The sequence below is a fragment of the Balaenoptera ricei genome, chromosome 21, assembly GCF_028023285.1.
Source record: "Balaenoptera ricei isolate mBalRic1 chromosome 21, mBalRic1.hap2, whole genome shotgun sequence".
NCBI lineage: Eukaryota > Metazoa > Chordata > Mammalia > Artiodactyla > Balaenopteridae > Balaenoptera > Balaenoptera ricei.
Window position 1 is genome coordinate 16,043,374 of NC_082659.1, and position 23,886 is coordinate 16,067,259.

Consider the following 23,886-nt stretch of genomic DNA (forward strand, 5'->3'; position numbering starts at 1 on the left):
ATCATCATAATTTAAATCTCTGTACTGGCTTACACCAAATTACCCAAACCTCCAGCATAAAACCAATGTGTTTCAACGGTTTCATGGTGTTATTCATATAGAGTAACCGATTCTTGAAGTGACAACTGTTAGCAGCAAGTATCCTCAGTATCCAGCATGTGGCTTGCTTGTACGATGAGATTCCTTAAAAGTTGGGGGTTGATGATGAACCCAGTGTACAGAGGTTCCACATTAAGTCATAATTGGCTTTGTGTCAACTGGTGAAATCAGTCACAGAGGAGAATAAGAATTTCATGTAACAACAACATAGCAACTGATTACCCACTTGTTACTCAAAACAATAGACTCTCAGGGAGGATTTTCTAATCCCAGAATAAAGGCGTGACCTTCCTCTGATGTCCTTTGAGAAAATGTCTACAGCAGATTTGATGGAGAATCTCAGGGAGGAACTGACCTGTTTCATCTGCTTGGACTATTTCACCAGCCCAGTGACCACCGAGTGTGGGCACAGCTTTTGTCTGGCGTGTCTCCTGAGAAGCTGGGAGGAACATAACACTCCTTTATCTTGTCCTGAGTGCTGGAGGACCTTGGAGATCCCACATTTCCAGCCCAATGAGCGTCTGGGGAGGCTGGCTGGCATCGGCAAGCAGCTCAGATCCCAGGTGCTGCAGAGTGAGGGCAACCAAGGCAGCTATGAGAGAATGCTAGCTGCCACTAAGTTGTTGTCTGATGATGTGCAGGGTGTAAACGATTTCTCAACCCAAGGTCATGGAATAAACAGAATGAATCTCTCGAATGAGGCTGAGGAGCATCATAAAGTAAGATTGGCTGCTTGATATAAATTTTAGAACACAAATCAGGTTCCATCGCTTAATTCCCATAATATTTTCTATGGGTGACATTCATGGGTGCTAATCTCCAGGCACCAGACCACAAATTTGGTGTGAGTTCTGCTTCACCCTTTGATCTAGAGTCTCAGTCATCTTGTTACTGGTCCTCAAGACCCCTTCATGACCTGGTGCTCTGCTCATTTGTCACAGAGTTTGTTTCTATTGCAGGAGAAACTCCAGGAAATCCTAAATATTTTGCGTAAAAAGAAAAACGAAACTCAGGTTATATTAACCCATGAGAAGGAGAGAGTGATATTGTGTAAGGTCAGTATCTGGTTCACTTTTGCATCTTGTATGTGATTCTATGAGGAGGACTAAAGGGACATGTTGTGAAATACCAAGGGGAAAATGGCAAAATTTTCCAGTCCCAGTCCTATAACATGCAGTATCCTTGCTTTGGGCTGCCCACCTCTGCTTGTCCATCTGGGAATCTCAAGACTCATCTCAATTCTCCCATCCCCAGGCTGGCTTATTTCTCCCTTCTTGGTGTACCTATACCACATGGTGGCTACCTTTATTTCTGCTCGGATTATAATTATTAAATATACAAGTTATAGACATATAACATAGAATGGAAGTTGACAGAAAAAGGAACATCTCAAATCCTTTGGGGGAAAAAGGGCAGATAAAAAAGAAATAAACAGAAAGGGTAATTAAAGCAAAATAGTAGTGTGGATTAGTACATCTGAACAAAAGCTTGAGGTCAGTCACAGATCAGAATGAGCTGTCTAGTAAAGCACAGAATTAAATGTTTTATTAAATATTTAAAAAATAAGCGTGTATCTGATTATTCCAATAATCTTTGAGTTCTTACATGGGAGTATTTGTGATGATCATTTCTAGTCCTAGTATGTGATCCATTGCCTACTTCATTGAATAAATGTTTGTTGAATAAATGAATGCATGTTTTTCCCCTAATTTTTTTTTAAAGAACTAAGCAGTTACCCTATTTATTTATCTATTTATTTATTTTTTATTTATTTATTTTAAAAAGTTTTATTTCTTTGGTTGCACTGGGTCTTAATTGAGGCACGTGTGCTCCTTAGTTGCAGCCAGCAGGCTCCTTAGTTGCAGCTCTCAGGCTCCTTAGTTGTGGCATGCAAACTTTTAGCTGCGGCATGCATGTGAGATCTAGTTCCCTGATGAGGGATCGAACCTGGGCCCCCTGCATTGGGAGCACGAAGTCTTAACTGCTGCGCCACCAGGGAAGTCCCTCCCCTAATTTTTTACCTTACTTTATTTTGCTTTACTTTTTAAAAATAATGGTACTGATCACCATCTATCATATTTTTACTTGATTGTTTACTTTTCATTGTTCCCAATAGAATGACAGCCTCCTAGGAGTAGAAATTTTGGTTTTCTTTGCTACTATAGCTACAGTACACACATCTTCTAAAATATCAAACTATCCACCCAGCTAGTCAATAGACTGTATGTGTTATGTGTCAGGTTTCAAGAATTGTCACAATGGAACTCTTGAACTTTGTAAGGATTAAAAATCTACATAAGTGTTTCTGTTACTAACTTTATTATATTGTTTGTGTGTGTGTGTGTGTGTACACACACGCGTGATGGCAGGAAGAGACAAAGACCTGTAAACAGGTTGTTGTGTCAGAATATGCAAAAATGCACCAGTTCCTGAAGGAGGAGGAGCAGCTGCAGCTCCAGTTACTGGAAATGGAGGAAAGAGAGAACCTGAAGAAACTGAGGGACAATGAGATCAAGCTGACCCAGCAAATACGAAGCCTGAGCAAAACGATTGGACAGATAGAGCCTATGTGTCAGAACTCGATCATAGAGTCATTTGAGGTAAGAATATTGGAGAAATTCATGGAAAAAAACACATGTAGTCCCCTATCATATTTCAAGTCATACAAAATAAACTTTTCCTTATTTACCTGAAAAATTAAGTTCTGGCCCCCAAAAAAGTTTTCCTAAAGAATGAGTGTTCTATATAGTATAAATAAAGTCTTGAAGAGGAGGAAAAACACAGAGGAATATACATCCGAACCAAGTCAAATGATGACTCCAATTTTTTTTTGTGCCTGCCTTGCTGCAACCTCAGCTTTGCCAAATAAAAAATTTAAGTTTAATGAACATTTACTAGGTGTTGGGCACATTAAATTACATCCTCAAAGAGACCTGATGAAGTTAAATACTAGTATGATATTTACAACAGGTGATTGTTATCTACAAAATGGGTTAATAGTAGCAATTATTTAATAATTCAGACCTATGGCAGTTAGATAGTTTGCCTGTCAAATAGCTAGTAGGTGATAGAACCCAGGTATTCTGTGTACTGAGCCCCAAATCCTCACCAACTTTGCTCTACTGCCTTCCTAGGCTACTACTGCATTCTATGGGACCTTCTTAAACATAAGCTATGTTCCAGCTTCCAGCCTCCAGCTTCGTGTCTCTTTCCCAGACTGGCTCCCCAGAATGCTATTTAATTTGGTGCCTTCCCAACAACCCAGTCCAACTGCACACAGGCGTAGTTTCAGCTCTCACTGGGCTACTTTCCTTTCTCATCTCTACCTCCTGGAGGCATTAGATAATGAGGCCAATAGTTTGGCTCCTTTCTCAGCAATAGATTCTCTAAACAAAGTGACAATATGAGAAAAAGAGATCTCTAGTCATTGGGAGAACCATCTCACGTTCAAAAGAACTCACCCCTAGAAGAAGTTTGGGGTTTTTTCTACCATATGCTCTCCCACTCAAGGTGTTCTAGAGCCACGGGAAGGGGATTCTGTGAAATTTGCAAAGGACTGTATCCAAAACGGATTCAGTCTTTGCTAGTGATCAAAGTGCACAAATACTAACCTTCTTTCTTTTATACCCTTAGGACGTGAGAGGAATACTGGAAAGGTAGGTTTCAATTCTGTGTTCAGTTACTGGGGTGGTGTTGATGCAATAGGTTATCAGAGTGGGGATGAGAGTGTCCATGCTCTTGGGGCAAAAGGAGCTGGATTCTCAAGTTGGAGCAGGTCATGCGGTCTGCGCGGAGGAGACTGAGTGACTGTCTCTGCCCTCCTGTAGGAGTGAGCCACTCTTGCTTCAGTGTCCAGAGGCCATCACCACGGAACTGACTCTGTGCCACATCACTGGAATGAGGGATATGCTAAGAAAATTTAGCAGTAAGTCAGCCTGATTTTTTGAACCTCCAGGGGTTTTCAGAGTTAACGGGGGCCACAGACCATCCCTGCTGGAACAGACAGAAGCACTGGGACTTGACTGATGTTTGATCTGGTTTTGTTTTCTGAGTTCTGCTCCTTCCTTCGTTTTCATTGTTGTTTTGTTCATCCCATTGCCTTGCACATGCACACATACACATACCTCCTCAGGGGTTTCTGCATTTCTACCTTTGTTCTTGTCAGGATAAAAGCTGATTTAAACTCTTAAATCTCAGTGAGGGAACATTCAAAGAATGTTCTTTTAAAATGCTCTAAATATTTAGGCTGGCTAACATCTAGAGAGGTCAGCATTAGTTTTCACCTTTTATCTTGTTGACAATCTGACCTTCAGAAGAAGGCCTAATGGACTTTGGACTCAACAGATACTTGAAAAGTGCCTACTATGTGCTATAGTAGGTACTGTGCTATCAGTCTCTGAGTGTACTTACAATGATGAATAAGACAGACTTGCCTTTGCTTCTGTAGAACTTACAGTGAGATTGAGGAGAATGATATTAAACAGATAATTAGTGATTGGGATTTGATCTATAAATAAAAGTATGAAATGGCATGATGGGGTGCCTAATCTTGTCTGGATAATCAATGAAAGTTCCTCCCAGGAGTCTGGGAGAGGAGGTCTCTCAGTGGTTCAAAATGTGTTTCATCAAGTGGTCACTGGTGGTTGCACTAACTCATACGAGGTTGCACTTAAGCATGACGTAATGAAAAATGCTCATTAGGAGCTGCTATTCAAACACTCAGTAACTTTGTAATCTTGGCCCAGTTTCCTAACCTTTATGAACCTCAGTTTTTTCTTTTATAAAAATGGAAAAACAATAATAATACTTGCCATAATTAAATGGGATAATGTACAGAAAATGCCTGGCACCTAAGTAGGAGTTCAGTAAGTGATAACTATATTTCTCTCCCACCCCAACTGAAGAACCATAACCAACCTTGGCTAAAGCAAATACACATGACAAAAGATATGACCTGTGTGGATAAATAGCTCCTTGTTCTAAAACTGTCTTATAAACAGAACTACCTCCATTCCATTATCAGAGATCCAATATCACTCTTGACATGACTCTCTTTGGTTTCCTTTTAGAGATTCACTCTCTTGTGTTTTGCAAAACACTAAAAGAAGGGGCTCAGAGATAGTGCCCACCACATTCACCTAAATTAAGTTTTAAAAAATAGGACTAGATACTAAGACCTTAATTTCAATTCCACATACATAAGAGCGTTTTCTAGAATGCAAATGAGGATTCATTCTTTTTCCCTCTTGCAGCGGATATAACTCTAGATCCAGCCACGGCCAACGCCTATCTTGTCTTGTCTGAGGATCTGAAAAGTGTGAGACATGGAGGAATCCGGCAGCAGTTGCCTGACAACCCCGAAAGATTTGACCAATCTGCAACGGTGCTGGGCGCTCAGATCTTCACCTGCGGGAGACACTACTGGGAGGTGGAAGTGGGCAACAAGACTGAGTGGGAGGTGGGCATCTGCAAGGACTCAGTGAGCAGAAAGGGGAATCTCCCCAAGCCTCCGGGGGACCTCTTCTCACTTATAGGCTTGAAAATTGGAGATGATTATAGTCTTTGGGTCTCATCACCTTTGAAAGGCCAACATGTTAGAGTGCCAGTGCATAAGGTTGGTGTTTTCTTAGACTATGAGTCCGGACACATAGCATTCTACAATGTGACAGACGAGTCCCTTATCTACAGTTTCCCTCCAACCTCTTTCCAAGAGGCTCTCAGGCCCATCTTCTCCCCTTGTCTCCCAAATGAAGGGACAAACACAGGCCCTCTTTCCATCTGCTCCCTGAATAAGCATGTCTGAGGGAGGCTACCTCAGCCTTCTCTGAGAATGAGGTCTAAGACCAACAGGTGACTATTAATTAGGATGATTAATGCGTTGACAGTATTAACATCAGGTGATCTGAAAGGAAAGCCCACCCCCAACCCCCAAGAGTTTCCATTAACTTGAGCCCCCAATGAACAGCCAAATTGGACAATCAACTTCTAATACCAACGGGAGAAAGCTGATCATATCCTGTGTCTTTAACCAAATTCATTATCTAGACTGCCCCCTGTATGTGCGGATCACTGAAAATGGAGAGACGGAACTAGTTCCTATTGACCAGAATCCCATTGTCATAGGCCAGTTTTATAAATATATGTCATTTTTTTTTCAAGTGTATTTCTTTATTTGACTCTAAAAAGCTTTACTATTTGCATGTGTCTTTGTCCTACGTGCAAAGCTCTGTGTGCCGGGGCAATCCCAACTCCTCCAGGGGGCTGGAGGTATGGGTTCTCCTTTTCACTCATGACTCAGCCTCCTCTGAAAAGTCGATTTTCTTCCCATCCCACGGGGCCTGGAGTATTTGTATTCAGGAAGACTTATGTGTTCAGACACTACAAAGATATGTGTGAATATCATCGTGGCATTCGTGTTACCGTATTCACAAGAGGATGGAACCTTTTGTTGTTTGTTAATATGTTCAAAGATGACAGAGCAAAGTCCCTAGCCAATAAATGTATCAAGGCTGTGGATGCCGAGTGACTTTTTGAGTTTTATATAAGGTTGTTTTCTGAGCTTTTGCTATTTGCTATGAGCAGAAGGCTTTTCATCTCTGCAAGACCAAATCAAGCCTACTCTTTATCCCAGCATGCCAGGGTTTAGGAAGGGGGTAGTGACGGAGTGAGGATGCTTCTTTTGGCTGGTCTCACTCAGGCTCCCCATTCTTAGTGCTCTGTCCTTACAGGGTTTTTTTTGTTTGTTTTTTTGTTTTAAATTTCTTCCTTCTTGCTCTCATTTTCAGGATGTCACAATCACAGAGGGCACCCCTTCCCCTCCTCTTCCTACTCAGATAAGTTAGTGTCAGTATTTTCAGTCTCTGACAAGAAAACTGATGGATTTAACCCATGCGTGACTGCAAAATTATTAAGAAAAAATTGATCACAGGTTTTAGTTTGTAAATTAGAGAATAAGTGAGGAAAAGTTGATAACTGAACCTCTTAATCAGCATAGAAAATCATAGAAGGAGGTCAGTAACTGGATTTACTTTAGGGTCTCTGTTCACCCTTCTCATTAATCTAGATCTGCTTTGTCTTTCAACCTTATACATTTTAATCTTGTGCCCTCAAAGGTGGGGAGCAGACATGAACTAGACTTTGAATCCCAGATAATGCCCTTTTGTGTTTTTTGAGCTCCCTACTTGCATTTTCACCCTGACATCACATATACTCAGAGAATTGTGGAGGAGGTGAGCCAATCACATCCTTTTTAGATAATTTGTGGCTGCTTCTCATTTTTCATTTTACTAAATTTTATTTCTTTTTTTTTTTTTTAAATTTTATTTCTTGATTTATCATCTCAAAAAACTAAGAAGTAAATTATAAATAGCAAACACCAAGCATATTTGAATATACTGTCGTCAATTATAAAAAAAATGAATTTTTAAAAATTTTGATAAATGAATATAAAAGTAATACATTTTAATTTAGTGTACATTACATTTTTTTTTAAAGTCATGTTCCTTGCTTTTTTTTTTTTTTTTCAAATTTTATTTATTTATTTATTTATTTTTGGCTGTGTTGGGTCTCCGTTTCTGTGCGAGGCCTTTCTCCAGTTGCGGCAAGCAGGGGCCACTGTTCATCGCGGTGCGCGGGCCTCTCACTATCACGGCCTCTCTTGTTGCGGCGCACAGGCTCCAGACGCGCGGGCTCAGTAATTCTGGCTCAAGGGCCTAGTTGCTCCGCGGCATGTGGGATCTTCCCAGACCAGGGCTCGAACCCGTGTTCACTGAACTGGCATGCAGATTCTCAACCACTGCGCCACCAGGGAAGCCCTGTACATTACATTTAATTGTAGTATAATCCTGGTGATAGCCCTTATATTTATTTATTTATTTATTCTCTTTGTCCCAGAGGGGTTGGATGAGGAAACCAGCATATTTTTTTCCCTCTGGGAAAGTCATCCTGAGTGGATCTTGGCTGCATGATTATCTACACTGGGACTGCCACTGATTGAGTGTGGGGGGAAGATTAAATCTATAATATTCTTACTCTTCTGGGTTTGCATAAATAACTATGTAAAAGGTGCAAGAAAATTTTCACCCAGGGTTCCTAGATTTAAATTCCAAGCCAAGCAGACGTGGTGGTTAGGATGGGAGCAAGAGTGGCCAGAATGAAAAATTTAAAAAAGTGCTCCCTTGTTTGGCAAATGCATCCCCTTGCACTGTTCAAGGGTGTGGGTCTCACTGCCTCAGACAGAACATTTGACAAAGACATTTCCTTCAACATGAATGGCGTCTCACAAGGAACCTGCTACCATCACTCAAGCTATCCCTTTTATCCCCCCATTAACTCCCCCTCTCTTTCCCAAATCACTCTCTTCCACCCTTTCCTGAATGGACAATTTCCCCAGGAGATAGCAAGTCACTGGTAGCCTCTTGCAGTGAACGTTACCAAATGGAATCCAGAATCATTGCCATTTCCTTCCCAACCTCTCCACAACTGGCTGGAGGAGAGGGGACAGTCTGGTCTTGAGGTTGGAGGACATCACATAGGATTCCACGCAGGACTGCAGTTTGACTACCTTTAAAAATTTTTTCTTTGCCTTAGAGTACCTTAAAAATAAAATATTATACATATCTTGGGGCTTCCCTGGTGGCGCAGTGGTTGAGAATCTGCCTGCTAATGCAGGGGACATGGGTTCGAGCCCTGGTCTGGGAAGATCCCACATGCCGCAGAGCAACTAGGCCTGTGAGCCACAACTACTGAGCCTGCGCGTCTGGAGCCTGTGCTCTGCAACAAAAGAGGCCACGATAGTGAGAGGCCCGCGCACGGCGATGAAGAGTGGCCCCTGCTTGCCGCAACTAGAGAGAGCCCTTGCACAGAAACGAAGACCCAACACAGCCAAAAATAAATAAATAAATAAATAAATAATTTTTAAAAAATGATCTTTATTAAAAAAAAATATTATACATATCTTGCCCTGAAATCTGATTTACCAATAAAACTCCATTCTTCAAATCAGGTCTTTAACGACCCTCCTGCTCTAGTTATCCCTCCCCACCATGACATAATTTTGACCTGTTATTCTCTGAGCTTATTGGTACCTTACCTTACTTTGGATTACTCTACAAGGCCCTCCTATACTAATTTAACTCAATGATGTGCCCAATCATCCTCTCCCTAGTCTTGGATTTCTCCCTGTGCTTATACGTTGGAGGAGTGGGAACAAAATAAAATAGGTCACAGTAGGAAAAAAGAAAAATGTGGAAATGCACAAAAAATAAAAGTTGATGTAATCTCACTACACAGATAACCAATGTTATGTTTTGGTGTATATCTTTCTAATTTTTTTTCTATGTATATTTTAAGCAAAATGAAAATTAATTACCTTAAATTATATATATTGTGAGCTTCCTTCTCATCATTAGATATTTCTTGAAAATACAGCTTTTTTATCTTTAAATATATAGGTATCTTCTAAGAATTAGTACATTTTGTTAAATTACATTTATTATATAAAAAATATACATTCAATAAATATTATTTAATGATATCTAATAAATAGTCTAAGTAAAAATTTCCCAATTAGTCTTGTAATGTTCTTTACAGCTGTTTTTCCATCTTCCAGCATCCAGAAATAATATAGGATCATGTATTAAAAGTAATTGTTTTGGAAAATATAATTCCTAATGGGAGTAATATTTTATCATATGAGTGTCCCTAATTTACTTAATCATTCCCCTACTGTGGGACATTTTAGATTGTTTTCCATTTGTAGCTATTATAAACGACACTGTGATGAACGTACATGTACATAAACCTTTGGGTACGTTTCTAATTATTCCCCAAGTATCTCTCTGCAGGTGGGAAAGCTGCCTGTGGATCCTGCGGGCACATATCTGAAGGTCATACATCCCGCCACAAAAGTTTAATGTGTACTACAGGGAGTCCGGGATGTCTTACTCACTGGCATTTCCACACTGAAGTTGCAGACACACAGCTTTAAGACAAGTGAACATATTTTCCTCTGCCCTATGGTCTTGCTAGAAGCACTGCATGTATGCCAAAAAAACCCAATCCTGGGAGGAACTGGGGAACAGTGCTTGGGCTTTGAAATCAGGCAGCCCTGGGCTGGAGCACTTAACTTCACCACGAAGTAATGTTTCAACTTCTGCAAGATGTTTTAACTCTCATAGCCTTACTTCTCCTCTTCTCAAAAATTTGGGAAATACCACTCATTGTGATAATTAGGTGAGAACACCGAGAAACAAATAATCCACGGTGCATGATGAATTTTTGTCAGCCTCACCCCTGTCCCTTTAGAGACTCCATTTTGCAATTTGTCAGAAAGGGGACAGAAAAGCCATAGCATGCTTGTGTGCAATATGGAAAACATTGGCGCCAGAATCTCTGAAATACCTTCCAAAGTAGGTGTTACTGTTTACGGGGGAAAAGTATTAACACAAAATTCAATTGGAGAAAAAACAAACAAACCCCTATGGATCATTTTGTTATCATTCATGGAAGTCCTTTTGCTCTTCACACTTGTGAGCATCTCATTACCCAGTTAAAAAATTACTATAATAAATAGGAGATAAATAAAAATAAAAACTATTATAAAGTGGTAATCTCACTCTCATTCCTCCAAACCTGACAATCTCACACCTTTGCTCTGGGCTCCTAGGACATGGTATGAACATTCCTATCATTAGCTCTGCTAGCACTTGAAGTACTGAACCTAGAGGAATGAGCAATGTAGCCTTATTCAACCACGGCGCCTCATTCAGTGGTACTCAAGGGCTTAGAGGTCCCCTAAAATCTTGATGCTATTAGCCTCTGGCTGGGACTTAGGGTGGTCACCACCAGCTGTGAACCTGATGACATATTTAAGATCATTTAAAAATCAAATTGTAGCAACCTCGGTTTAGGCATCCAAAATGGAGCCAGGTGGCCACGTGGATGTGGTTCACACACTTTCCTGCATCGCTGAGAACTTGAATTTTCTCAACTGTATCAAAGAACACCACCAGCCATTTTTAAAACAAAATCTGCTAGCAGCTGCCAGCTGCAACCTTGTAGTTTCAAAGTCCCCCGCTCCCAACTAATCATTTGGAACCTCAACCAATCCTGCTAAACAAGCACCCTTACTTCTTGCCAGCTCCAATCTTTTTTTTTTTAAAATTTATTTCTTTATTTCTTTAGTTTTGGCTGTGTTGGGTCTTCGTTTCTGTGCGAGGGCTTTCTCTAGTTGCGGCGAGTGGGGGCCACTCTTCATCGCGGTGCGCAGGCCTCTCACTATCGCGGCCTCTTTTGTTGCGGAGCACAGGCTCCAGACGCGCAGGCTCAGTAGTTGTGGCTCACGGGCCTAGTTGCTCCGCGGCATGTGGGATCCTCCCAGACCAGGGCTCGAACCCGTGTCCCCTGCACTGGCAGGCAGATTCTCAACCACTGCGCCACCAGGGAAGCCCCCCAGCTCCAATCTTAATTCTTGACAAACAATATGTAACCTTGCAGTTTTTTGCCTTTATAAGCTCCCGCCATTTTGTAGTAAGGTGGAACACAATTCAAGTGCTTCTTGAACATACCCCAAATAAACCTCTTTATTTTAATTGGTGTCCGCTTCTGAAATTTTCGTTAACCTCTTCCTCCTTCTACTGCCTTATAAAAACATGTTAGATGTGTGCCCTGGGTGGGAAACGTAGGAAAGCACTGCCCCCCTCCCCCCACCGTAGGAGATCATACATATAAGGAGACATATTACTTATCCGGGATGTCCTGTGATAGCTTTCTTATTGACAGCCAGCAGGAAGGAACCAGGTTTTGTGAGGCCTGAAGCTTATACAAATGAGGAGAGTCCTTTTCAAGAAAAAGAATAAAAAATTACAAAATAAAACATTAGGTCCAGGATCTTAGAGGGTCTCAAACAAATAAGGATCTTGAAACCTAAGTTTTAACTAGTTTCATAGTACAGCTGCCTCTGGGTTAGCCAGATGCAAGATGAAGTGCAAAGGCAGTAAAGCCAGATCTCCTGGGTTCAAATCCTGGCTCTACTACTTACTAACTGCACTGCTCATGGCAAGATAATCAGTATTCTGGTGCCTTACTACCTACTTAGAACACTACCTACTTTAAGGTATAACTACTCAATCCATGTGAATTACCAACAGTTCCTTACTAAGCTTTGGCATCTGTGTTAGCCGGACTCTTTGCATGTTTGAATACTGCGATCTGTGGTTCTGTTTCTCACAGTTCTGACCATGAACTTATATCTGAGTTCAGAATATGCCTTCTCCTACTCTCATTCCTGCCTTCACGGTCCTGGTTTCCATCCGTGATGGAACCTCTACATCTAGTTTTGTGATGGCCTCAAAGCATTAATGCTCATCCTTTTGAGTTCCTAATTCTAATCCTCATTCTTTATCTGTTAGGAAGATTTTTTTTTTTAAGTCTTGAGTATTTTATATATTGCCTTTTATTAGCCTCCTTGATTCTTTTTCTTCCAGTTCATGATTCAAATAGTAAACTCTTATAAATTATAAGTAGCAACATTCAAAACTGATATTTTTTTTCTGGGCTGTGTTTTTAACAGTGATCATGGATCCACAACTTCTTGGTTCAAAAGGAAATTTTTCCTCCACTAATTTAATCAGATTTCATTTTGGTGGGAGACAGCCTCTCTTCACACAGCATCTGAGTCTCCTGCCCTCCATCCAGATGGGAAACAAATGTCCAGGGTGTCGGGCCAAGGCACATTATCCACTAGGTGAGGAGTATGAATGTGTGTGAGGTGTGTGTGTGTATGCGGTGTGTTGTGGTAGTGTGTGTGACATGTGATACGTGGTATGTGTTTTGTGTGATGTGCGTGTGGCATGTGGTATGTGTGGTGGAATGTGCATGTGTGTGTATGTGCGTGATGTGTGGTGAGGAGGGTGTGGCATAGGAAGAGCCCTGGAAGGAGCTTAGTTTGTCTTCAGAGTCTCTTCTTGACCCTTCACATCGTGCCCTCCCTTTCAAGTAGCTCTACCTTCTCTCAATTCTCCTTGTCTTCCAATTATCTAGCTTCTCAGAAATGAAAAGCGGGCTCGGTAAATCTGCTTTGAGAAGAGAATCTCACCGGGGGTCTATTGGACTCTGTTTCTGCCAGGGAGGGAAATGGTCCTGAGGTAAAGGATGAGAGAGAAGAGCTTGGAAAACACACAAAGCAGGACCAGACTAATGTGCAGTGATACTGTCCCAACACACATCATTTTCCTACAGAAGAAGCCAGGAGACCCTCTCAAGGCTAATCTGGAAGGAGTCATGCCACTTTTATATACATTGTAGTTATTTTACAACTAGTCTTTTTGTATTAATGAGCATCTTTCAAAATCAGTTTTAAGCAATATACATATTGAAAACCATGCTATACAATATTCTAGATTTTGTATTTAAAGTCTAAATCTTTTGTTGTTTGTTTGAGCTCTGCACACCATCTTAGGAAATAATGTCAGATCGCTCCTTTCTTTCTTCCCTTGGCATACACCTAAAGGACTGTTACACTCAGTGAGCATTTTATTAGACATTTAAAAAAGTATTTATTAGAAGTATTGTCTAGAAGTGTTAGAAGTATTGTCTCTTTGGTGGTGCTGGAAATGTTCTGTGCCTATCTGATTACACCTCATATTCAGGTTGTGAAAATACATCGAGCTGGAAATTTATATATTCAATTTCTGTATGTAAATTGTACTTCAATAAAAACTTTCGAAAAAGTGGCTGCCTCTTATTGCAGGCTGGGTTCCCAGGAGCAGGAGCAGATGCTGAGTGCGAGTTTGGCAAGTAGGTCCTCTGTGTTTTAGGGAATGCCCTGGAAATGCCTGCCTCCCTCCCTTCCTGTCTTCCTTCTTGCCTGCCTTCCTTCACTCCCTCCTTTCTTTCTCTGTCTTCTTTCTTTTTATATTTCCCTTTTTTTTTTTTTGTAGTAAAACCATGCTTTATATTTTCTAAGTGGTTAAAAGTTTCCATGCATTATCTTATAAAAAGATCCCTTGTAAAAACGATCTTTTTTTTCTTTCCCTTTTTATTTTATTGTGGTACGAACACATGAGATCTACTGTCTTAACAGATTATTTAGTGTTCAGTACGACATTGTTAACCGAAGGCAGCAGTGGCTTCCTTATCTCCATGCATCTTCTCAGACTTGTGTTTCTTGGGGCGTATGGTACGGACTCTTAAATCACCGTCTGCGGGAATTAAAAGGGAATAAAAAGTCCTTCTAGCTTTTGGAAAATAAATTAAAAGGACCTGCATTCTCTTTCTTTTTTTTTTTCTTTCGGCCCCGCTCCAGGGCTTGCGGGATCTTGGTTCCCCGACTAGGGATTGAACCCCGGCCCTCCGCAATGACAACGCAGAGTTCTAACCACTGCACCGCCAGGGAAGGCCCTGCACTGTTTTTCTTATGACATTCAGTAAGCCCCCCTGAAAATGTTCAAACATGGCTACCTGCTCATTCGAATTCCGGTTCTGAAAGAGGCCGGAAGTCGTCCTCTCAGAATCGCGGGGCTGCTGGGTGGGAGGGGCGGGGCGGGGCGGAGCGGAGGCGGCGGGAATTGCGCGGGCTGACGGGCGGACGGCTCCGCGCGGGGGGTGCGGGAGGCGCGGCAGCTGGTCGCTCTGAGGGGCCCCTGGGGCTCTCGGCGGGAACAGTGGCGGGCGTCTCGCGCAGGCCCGCGAGCGGCTTCACAGATGGCACGACTTTCAGCACCGGGAGCGCATCGCCAGGCACCACCAGATGAGGTAGGAAGTGAGGCGAGGAACCCGCGACGGCTGCGGGGCCTCAGGGTCCTGCTCCCTCAACCGCCGCCGCGCCCCCCGCCGAGTCCCCTCCTCCCGGGGCAGCCCGGGCGGGTCTCCATCCCTGGAGACCTGGCGCCTCTGTAAGCTCCTTCCCGGATCCCCCCGAGCCTCGAGGGTCCAGCGCCGTCTGGGCTCCGGAGTGGCGGCGACGCTGGTCTCGCTGTCCGACCTCGGGAATCTCAGTTTCTAACTGCTCCTCGGTTTCCTCACCTGGCAGGAAAATTAATCTACCTTTTCGGTTTCGGTGAAGAGTTAGTGAGCCAATAATTCGCGTCAAGGACGTGGCATAAGATCTAGCACCTAAGTCTGCCCAATACGTAGTAGCCCAGTATGTTGGGCTATTTTGGGGATGTGGACCCCAAAGTCCAGACTTTGCCTCCCTGAAATGAATTTTATGACGCCCCTACCCACGTGAGGGATATTTCTACATTCGTTTATTTGTTCAACGAATATTTATTGAGCTTCTACCCATCATGCATTGGGGTAGGCACTGAGGATGTAGCGAAAGCAGCCCTGGCCGTGTTATACCTTCAATTAAAAAAAAAAAAAAGTTTATTGACCAACAAACAAAAATTCATTTTCTGTCAGAGAGTAACGACAGATACAGATGCATATATACTCTCTCTATGCCAGGTTCCAAGCTAAGAATACCATTTCGAGTTCTGTTTAAGGCCTGATTAACAACCTCCTTTGGTATCGTGTGGCTTTGTCTGTAGAACAGTACGCGCATTACACATACAAAGGAAAGGGTGATAAAACACGAAGCCGATGAAATTTTTGTACCTTTGCATTGTTGGAACAATGGTGAACTCTTAGGTTATTCCATCCTACTCTTTGCAACGGGATTTCTGCCTATACATCAGTAGTGAGAAGTGCCGTGACTCAGGTGCTGCACATTATTAGTTAATGTGGTTTAAAGTGCTTTATAGCACATGCTTCATAAGTTAATTTAGAGCGAAGATAGATGCAGTGGACTTTGGTTATGAATGTCACCTTTTATGGCCTAAATTTGGCTGCCCTTCAGCCTCATCTTCTGTACACACATGCATATGTACAGCTGATATACATATAGCTGAAAAGAACAAGCTTCCCCCTCTGATAAAGAATCCCAACAAGCAGGGGATTGCTTTTGACTCCATCATTGATACTTAAATTGTTTTCTGCTGTCATTAGCAGGACAATTCCTTTGAGAAAAGAAACGTGTTGAAATATAATGATAATAGTAATAATGATGAAAGCAAATGCTTATAGCACTTATTCTTTGCATGGGACTATTCTAAGTACTTAAATACATTTACTCATTTTATTCTCACAACAATCCAGAGATATAGTTACCATTATTATGTCCAGTTTCCAGGTGGGAAAATGAAGCACAGAGAGGTTGATTAACTTTGACCATGTTCACAGAGCCAACAAGGAGTAGAAGTAGAATTTGAACCCCAGTGGTCTGGCTCGAAATCTGTAATTTTTTACTATTATAGTTGCAGAATAAAATATATCCTTCACATACTAAATGTACAACAACGTTCTATTAACTAACTCTTCAGGAGATGAGCAAATAATTTGATATTTTTTTCTTATTAGCTCCGATAGGGAAGAGGCTAAGAATAAGTCTTTAAAAAGAGCAAGCTGTGGAAGACACATGATCTACTCAGTCATCTCAGCTAGAAATCAGATTCTGTTTTATTCACCTCTTCTCAGCTCTACCACCTCTATCTTTCATTATGGACAATATCTTGGCTCTGTGTTTGGGTTCAGATCCTTTCCCTGGAAACTTGGCCCTCTGGGGACTGTACCCTGGCTTTCCACCCCGATGGCTGATCATCGCACTTTAGTAGCTTAGGTAATCGAGCTGCTTTGTAAACTTCTTCAGTGTGTTTATGAAATCGAGGCAAAGAGAACACTTGTGACTTAAAGTATTTTCTATGCGTATGTATTTTCTCTCTAATAAGATTATATTCTGTTGGATAATGTATCCCAGGTGGAAAATAATTTCTCACATTTATTAAACATCTATTGTAGGTTAAGTATTGTGTATAATATTTACACTACTATGAACAGGTTAAAGAAGTTGCCCAATGCCACACGTTTGTCAAGTGGAAGAACTAGATATCCACCCAGGTCTACTGACTCCAGGGCCTATTTTTTAACCACTGGGCTGTATTATTCTTTAATAGAAATTAGGTGAAGGATCCAGTTTGTTTGATAAAGCATTTGAGTTTGAGGGAGATTGTGGCACATAATGGGGAAAGAACAGTGAATCCCTTGGCTTTTAGAGATAGAAAATCAGTTCTTTTGACAGGTTTGGGCTGCAGGAAGGATTTTTACAGTGATTGTCATATACATAATAACTGAAGTTGTAAGATGACATCGCTTTATTCTAGTAAAGACTGGAGATCAAGAAGAACATAGGACCAAGTATTGAGCTTTAGAAGAAATCCTCAGCTTAAAGAAGCAGCAGACCAGGAGGGTAGAAGAATATCAAATAAAGGTCTGTTGAAACAATATTTGAATTAAGAGAGAGGTCATTGAAATACTGGGAACTGCTGTACTATTTTAATGCACCAAATTCATTCATAAAGAATTTCTATGAGAAAAAAAATTACAGGTGGGAAGGAATAAGGTACTATAATAGACTCAATTTTTTTTTCCTTCCCATGTTTGAGTTTCCTCCTTCTCTTTCTCCATTCTGCATTTAGTTGACCAAGTAAGTAGAAAAAAACTTTACTTTTTTGGGGCACAAAATGTGAGATCTTAAAATGATAGCAAAATGTAGTCATAAAATAGAGGATCATTATAATAAAATCTCATGTTCTTTGTTGTTAAGTAACTAGAGGATACCACTAGTATTTCAAACCAAGTAGTAATACTTTGGATCCTCAAACAAACAATAGTTTTCTCAGTATGGCTGAGGGTTTGCTGACTGGCAGATGTAGAGGTCCGTCAGTATGTTCCTGAAAATCTGGTATGATTGGATAGAGTGTCAACATCTTGGTTAGAATCTTTATCTTTAGACTATTAATAAAAAGGTGGTGGATCAAGGACAAACTGATTAGGAATTCAGGCATCATAAAAAATCAGTCAATAAAAAGAATAATCCCCAGAGTTTATAAGAATGCATTTTGTTTATGCTTATCCTTTTAGTGCCCTTTAAAAAGGTCTTTTTAGAAAGAGACTCATTTCTACTGAGCTTTTTCTACTCAGCTCTACACAGGGACAGCCTTGAGGGCTGCTACTTCTGTACTTTATCTGAGAGAAAAAACAAAGTGAGAAAGTTGGTAGTTAAGAAACTTACTATTAAATGACTGGAAACAAAGGAAAGGAAAACAATTTAGTCAATTTGGGCCTATGCTGACCAGCTAATTGTTTTGCATGCTAATTAAGATTCAATAAGAGGAAAAAAAAAATCAAGAGCTGAAAGGGCATCTTATTTAAACTAAGAAACCTACTCAAAAATTTATGGACGGGCTTCCCTGGTGGCGCAGTGGTTGAGAGTCTGCCTGCCGGTGCAGGGGACACGGGTTCGAGCCCTGGTCTGGGAAGATCCCACATGCCGCGGAGCAACTGGGCCCGTGAGCCACAATTACTGAGCCTGCGCGTCTGGAGCCTGTGCTCCGCAACAAGAGAGGCCGCGATAGTGAGAGGCCCGCGCACCGCGATGAAGAGTGGCCCCCGCTCTCCGCAACTGGAGAAAGCCCTCGCACAGAAACGAAGACCCAACACAGCCATAAATAAATAAATAAATAAATAAAAATTTAAAAAAAAAAAAAAAAAAAAAAAAAATTTATGGACACATTTTTAATAGAAACAATGAAACCAACATGCTACATTCAAGTTGGTGATCTCATAGGCTTAGGCTGTTGTAGCAGTTAAAGTGCTATAACAAAGATACCCACCAAATACCATGGTTTAAATAGAGAACACCTTTTTCTCATGTAACAGTGCTTGGTGATTAAGTGGTCTCTGCTCCACAGTCATGCAGGAACCGAGGCTAGCAAAGTGTGTCTGCCCCCCCCAGCATATGGCTTCCAAGTCAGTTTCAGTCATGACCATTTCAAGCTAGTAGGAGCAAGGGGGGTTAGGAAAAGTTGAAGTCCAGAGCAAGAGATGTGGCCTTTAACCACGTGATACAGCAGCATCACATATCTCTTCATCTCAGATTCCTCTAGTCATCTGCTCACACGTATCTGCAAGGGGTGTTGGGAATTATGTGTAGCCACGTGTCCAGAAAGAACACATCTGGGGTCACCTAGCAGTTTCTTCAGCAGCTGTACTAAAACCTAGCTTTATGTTTCCTGGTTGACAGGAATACTTTGAAAATCATACAGGTTTTCAATTCCTTATTACCCTTAGGCTAAATATGTTTTGGAAGTCAAGATTTTTGGTTTGTAGAAAAGTAGTGTTATACGTACTCCATGTTGTGTAACATCCCAGTGGGATTTGAGGCAGTACCTTTTAAGCAGATAAATTAATATTTGATTATAGTATTATTAATGTAGTAGTGAAATGTAAGATTATTCATAATGAGTGAGATAAATAAAGGCTAAAACTATTCTCCTGGTAGTACAGGGCAGGTTTGCCTCCAAATAAGATTTCCCATCCTCCACCAGAGTGGTACGTTTCCTATGACTGATGAGCCTACATTGACACATTATTGTTACCCAAAGCTCATAGTTTACGTTAGGGCTCACTCTTGTTGTTGTGCATTCTATGGGTTTTGACAAATGTGTGATGACAAGTATCTACCATTGTAGTGTCATACAGAATAGTTTCACTGCCCTAAGAATTCTCTGTGCTCTGATTACTCATCTCTCCTTTCCTAAACCCTGGCAACCACTAACCTTTTTACTGTCTCCATAGTTTTGCCTTTTCTGGAATGTCATATAGTTGGAATCATACAGTATGTAGCTAGAATGTTTTGGACCAAGAATTTGGTGGAAGTTTCCTTCCTGCTATGATAGACTGCCTCCTTACCTACATTTTCTCTTGTGTCCCTGTGAGACATCTTTACACTCTCTTCTCCGTTTTGCCTTTACTGTAGGGGAATGATTCTTACTTCTCACCATCTGTCCAGTAATGCCCAAAGATGCCTGACAAGTGGAAACAACTTATGTTTAATAGTTTGATAAGCTACCGTCCTTTGGTATCTCTCCCTCAGGAGGATCTGATCAGAACACTCATACACAAATACATTCAATTTTGCTATAATGCTTGTTTTGAAAATGCAAATTTGTTCCAACACAATGGGTGTATCAGAGAATAATTCAAGCATAACAGGAATCTCATGTTTGCTTATGCATGATTTCATCCACAAGAAACACTAGGCGAACATAGAAAACTGCATTCAGCTGAACCTAGCCACCCAGGAAAGCACAAAGCACGTGCACGTGCGCGCACACACCCATCTTAAACACCTGCCAGCTACCTCGATTCACTGCATGTTACAAGCTGCGCCATTAACCTTTGGCGTTAAATCCATGTGATTTCCCTCCTTTCCTCTCCCTCCTGATGACCCTCTTTTCACCACCTCACAATAACCCACAAGTTGCCATCTTTCTGATGCCTGTGTCCACGAGAACACTCCAAGTCTTTTCAAGGTAAAGTGTCGTATTTATTGCAACCCATTTATATATTTCCTAACCATTTAACAAGTGTAGAACTGTGCTTCTGTATTTATTAGGGTCCTGTTTTCTTAATGTGTCACTGAAAAAGTTTTAAAGTGTTATGCCCATACACCCATAAGCCCTGTGGTTTTTATCACCACAATAATGTGGTGATTTTTAAGAACATGTATGTAGTATTCTAGCACAACTGACCATATGTGACAGGATGTTAAAATGGAACTCCTTTTCCTCAGGCTTCCACAGAGGATCAAGATCATCTATGTGACAATCTCCTCATTTTTCCTTATGTTAAAAAAAGGAGTTGGAAAAAAATAGCTTTTTCATTTACTGTTGCTTTAAGTGGGCCAGTGTTAAAGTTGATGCAGCTGGATGTTTATTGGGAAACTGGAGGCTTTCTTTGGAGAGAGTAACTTGCGCACTTGGGACCCTGGATCCCGCTTTTATGGGAGAAGGATAGAGCTTCCTTTCCCCTCATCTCATGCCTGGTAAGAGGGATTTCAGGCACTGAGATGACTGTGCATCTACAAAGCTTGTGATTGCACATGGGGTGGTGTCAGCCTCATGCCTGAAAAAAGCCTACGGCCTGGCTGAAGTGGCCTGAACTACACTGATCGGCACTCACTTTTGTATACCCTGCAACAGCTGCTTGAAATAACCATTTAGTGGGGTGTCACTGGCCATGAGAAGAAATGGAGATGATAGCCAGGGGAATTGTGGGCAAGATGTAAGGATTAAGCAGAGGTCGGACGGGAGAAATGATACTACTCTCTTGGCCTTAAAGATGAAGGAAAGGGCTACAAGCCAAGGACTGTATATGGCTTCTAGAGGTGGGAAAAGACAAAGAAACAGATTTTCCCCTAGATCTTCCAGAAGGAATGCAGGCTCGCCTACACCTTGATTTTAACCTAGGAAAAATGATTTCAGACTTTTGTTTCTCTGCAACTGTGAGATAATAAACTTGTGTTATTTTAAGCCACTGAATTTGTGGTTATTGGTTACAGCAGAGATAGAAAACAAATACACATTAAGGGTATAGGAGGCGGGGAAGGAGGAAGTGAAGGAAAGACCTTCACTTCTTAACTGAAAGTAAGGATTACAATCATGTTTTTCCACTGAGTGCCAATTTATCTCCAGGGACTGAGGCAGACCTCGCTCGGGACCAGGGCAGAGGCACCTTGAAGTGCTAAGACCGTCTGGTAGAGCCACAGCCAATGGCACAGGTGACTCAGTCCAGACAGGCACACCATACTGACTCTGTTGTTGACATATTCTGGTTGCTATTGACAAAATATCTTTCTTTTTGTGAATAAGATGATGTGTTTACAAGCAAAGTTGAAAGCATAAAAGATTTTCAATAAACTCCTTAGGGCTCATTAGAATTGGGATCAATTTTATGGATTGGGTAGATCCTTCTATGATTCGAAGGTGAATTCCAAGCAGCCCATTGTGCCAGGAATAATTTGCGTGTAAAAAGATGTTAGAATTGTCCAAGTGGAGTGGAAGGACGGGCTTGGAGCGCTCAGTGGGCTCCTGCATCTCTGTGCTCTGAATCAGTAAGTGAAAAGTTAGAAAAGATTGTCTTCTCCTCTGTCTCCTCCTTTTTCTTCTCTCTTTCTTTCTTTTTCCCAGCTGACTTTGCATTTAGATTTCACTGATTTAACAAATATGGTTTATCTTCTTTTGCACACTGATCGGTTTTACTCCCTACCTCTTCACCTTTCTTTACTTTTTAACTTTTTATGAGACACAGTATGGAAACCTGGGAGAGTTAGACTGGATTCCAAGTCCTTCACTTTTTAGCTGTGTGACTAGGTCCAGGGTCTGGCACATACTGACTATAAAACAAATGTTGCTTTTTGTCTGGTTCTTCTTTCATAATACATATCATAGTGATGGGCACACATTAGAAGAACAGAATAGAGTCTCAGAAAATTCTGCTATTGGTTCAAGCCAAGAAGATACATGGATATCAATTAGTCCCACATGTGAGATATCAGTGATGTCTGTGGTCTGGATGATCCAAGAGAGAATTGGCTCCAGAAAAATCTAATGTAGCTCTATTCAAATGGGGAAAGGGAAATAATATTACTGTATCCCAGCTATGTCCCAGGTACTGATTAAAGTGCAGAGTACTTACAGATATTTCACTTCCTTATGATTTTTTTTTTTTTTTTGGCTGCATTGGGTCTTTGTTGCTGTGCACGGACTTTCTCTAGTTGCGGCGAGCGGGGCTTCTCGTTGTGGTGCCTTCTCTTGTTGCGGAGCATGGGCTCTAGGCACGCAGGCTCAGTAGTTGTGGCTTGCAGGCTCTACAGTGCAGGCTCAGTAGTTGTGGCGCATGGGCTTAGTTGCTCCGCGGCATGTGGGATCTTCCTGGACCAGGGCTTGAACCCATGTCTCCTGCATTGGCAGGCGGATTCTTAACCACTGCGCCACCAGGGAAGTCCAACTTAACGATGTTTAAATTATACCATGATGTAAACTTAATTGTCAGCACAATCTTAGCACCTGGTGTAATTTAGGCTCTTAATAAAGGTTAGAAATTTGGAGTCAGCATAGGGTTTGAATCTTTTCTTGGCTTCTTTGTTGGAAGCCATCCAGATGCTGCAACGCCATGACAAGGTCATGGGGCGCTCCAGTGCGGAACTGCAAGGCGGAACTGCACGTGGAAAGTGGACTACACTCCCGATAAAAGCAATACTTATAATTTCTATATATGTAAATTTAAGTGTGGCAGGATTTGCCCCAAGGAAAAATCTTAGATTTCCTAGATGAAGAAAAACTACCCTGACTCCCCCTTTGAGTACTGTATGGCAAGGCCCGGTGCCTAAAGAGGGACATTGGGAAACAGTGACTAGATCTGGACATAGGGAAATGTTTCTTTGGAAAACACCATCCTCCCTAGAGATATGGCCATATGAGGGTGTTTATGATGATAATAATAATTTGTGGTTCAATATTAATGGTAGTTTAATGATATTTGATCAATAAACTGGTGAACAGATATGTTCTAGATTAGGGACAAATAGAAATGATTTGGAAAGTTATTCTTTAATGATTATTGGGATCCTAATATTGTTTGTTGCTATATTAAATTGCCTTTGAGTAGCAATATTCAAAATAGAAATTGTAAAATATATTTTAGATATTTTAATGGCATTATAAAAAAGGAATGTCCATGTAGGAAAAGCTATGTGGGGGCTGGGGATATATAGAATATAAGGATATATTTAGACTTAGGTGTTAAGGTTGGTTAACCACCAAGAATAATTCTTAGAACATGTGTACTGTACGTAATGGTAACCTTGGAATTTATCTTATGAGAAAATCTAGAAACTAAAAGGTATGG

General features: G+C 41.2%; 1 protein-coding gene across 1 annotated transcript; it reads left to right on the forward strand.

The window, feature by feature from the left end:
* Nucleotides 1-410: 410 nt before the first annotated feature.
* TRIML1 (tripartite motif family like 1) lies at nt 411-5,902 on the forward strand. Its single transcript, XM_059909674.1, has 6 exons — nt 411-818; nt 1,059-1,154; nt 2,469-2,699; nt 3,733-3,755; nt 3,927-4,024; nt 5,352-5,902. Exons 1-6 carry the CDS (start codon nt 411-413, stop codon nt 5,900-5,902), a joined length of 1,407 nt encoding a protein of 468 aa, XP_059765657.1.
* The last annotated feature ends 17,984 nt before the right edge of the window (nt 5,903-23,886 follow it).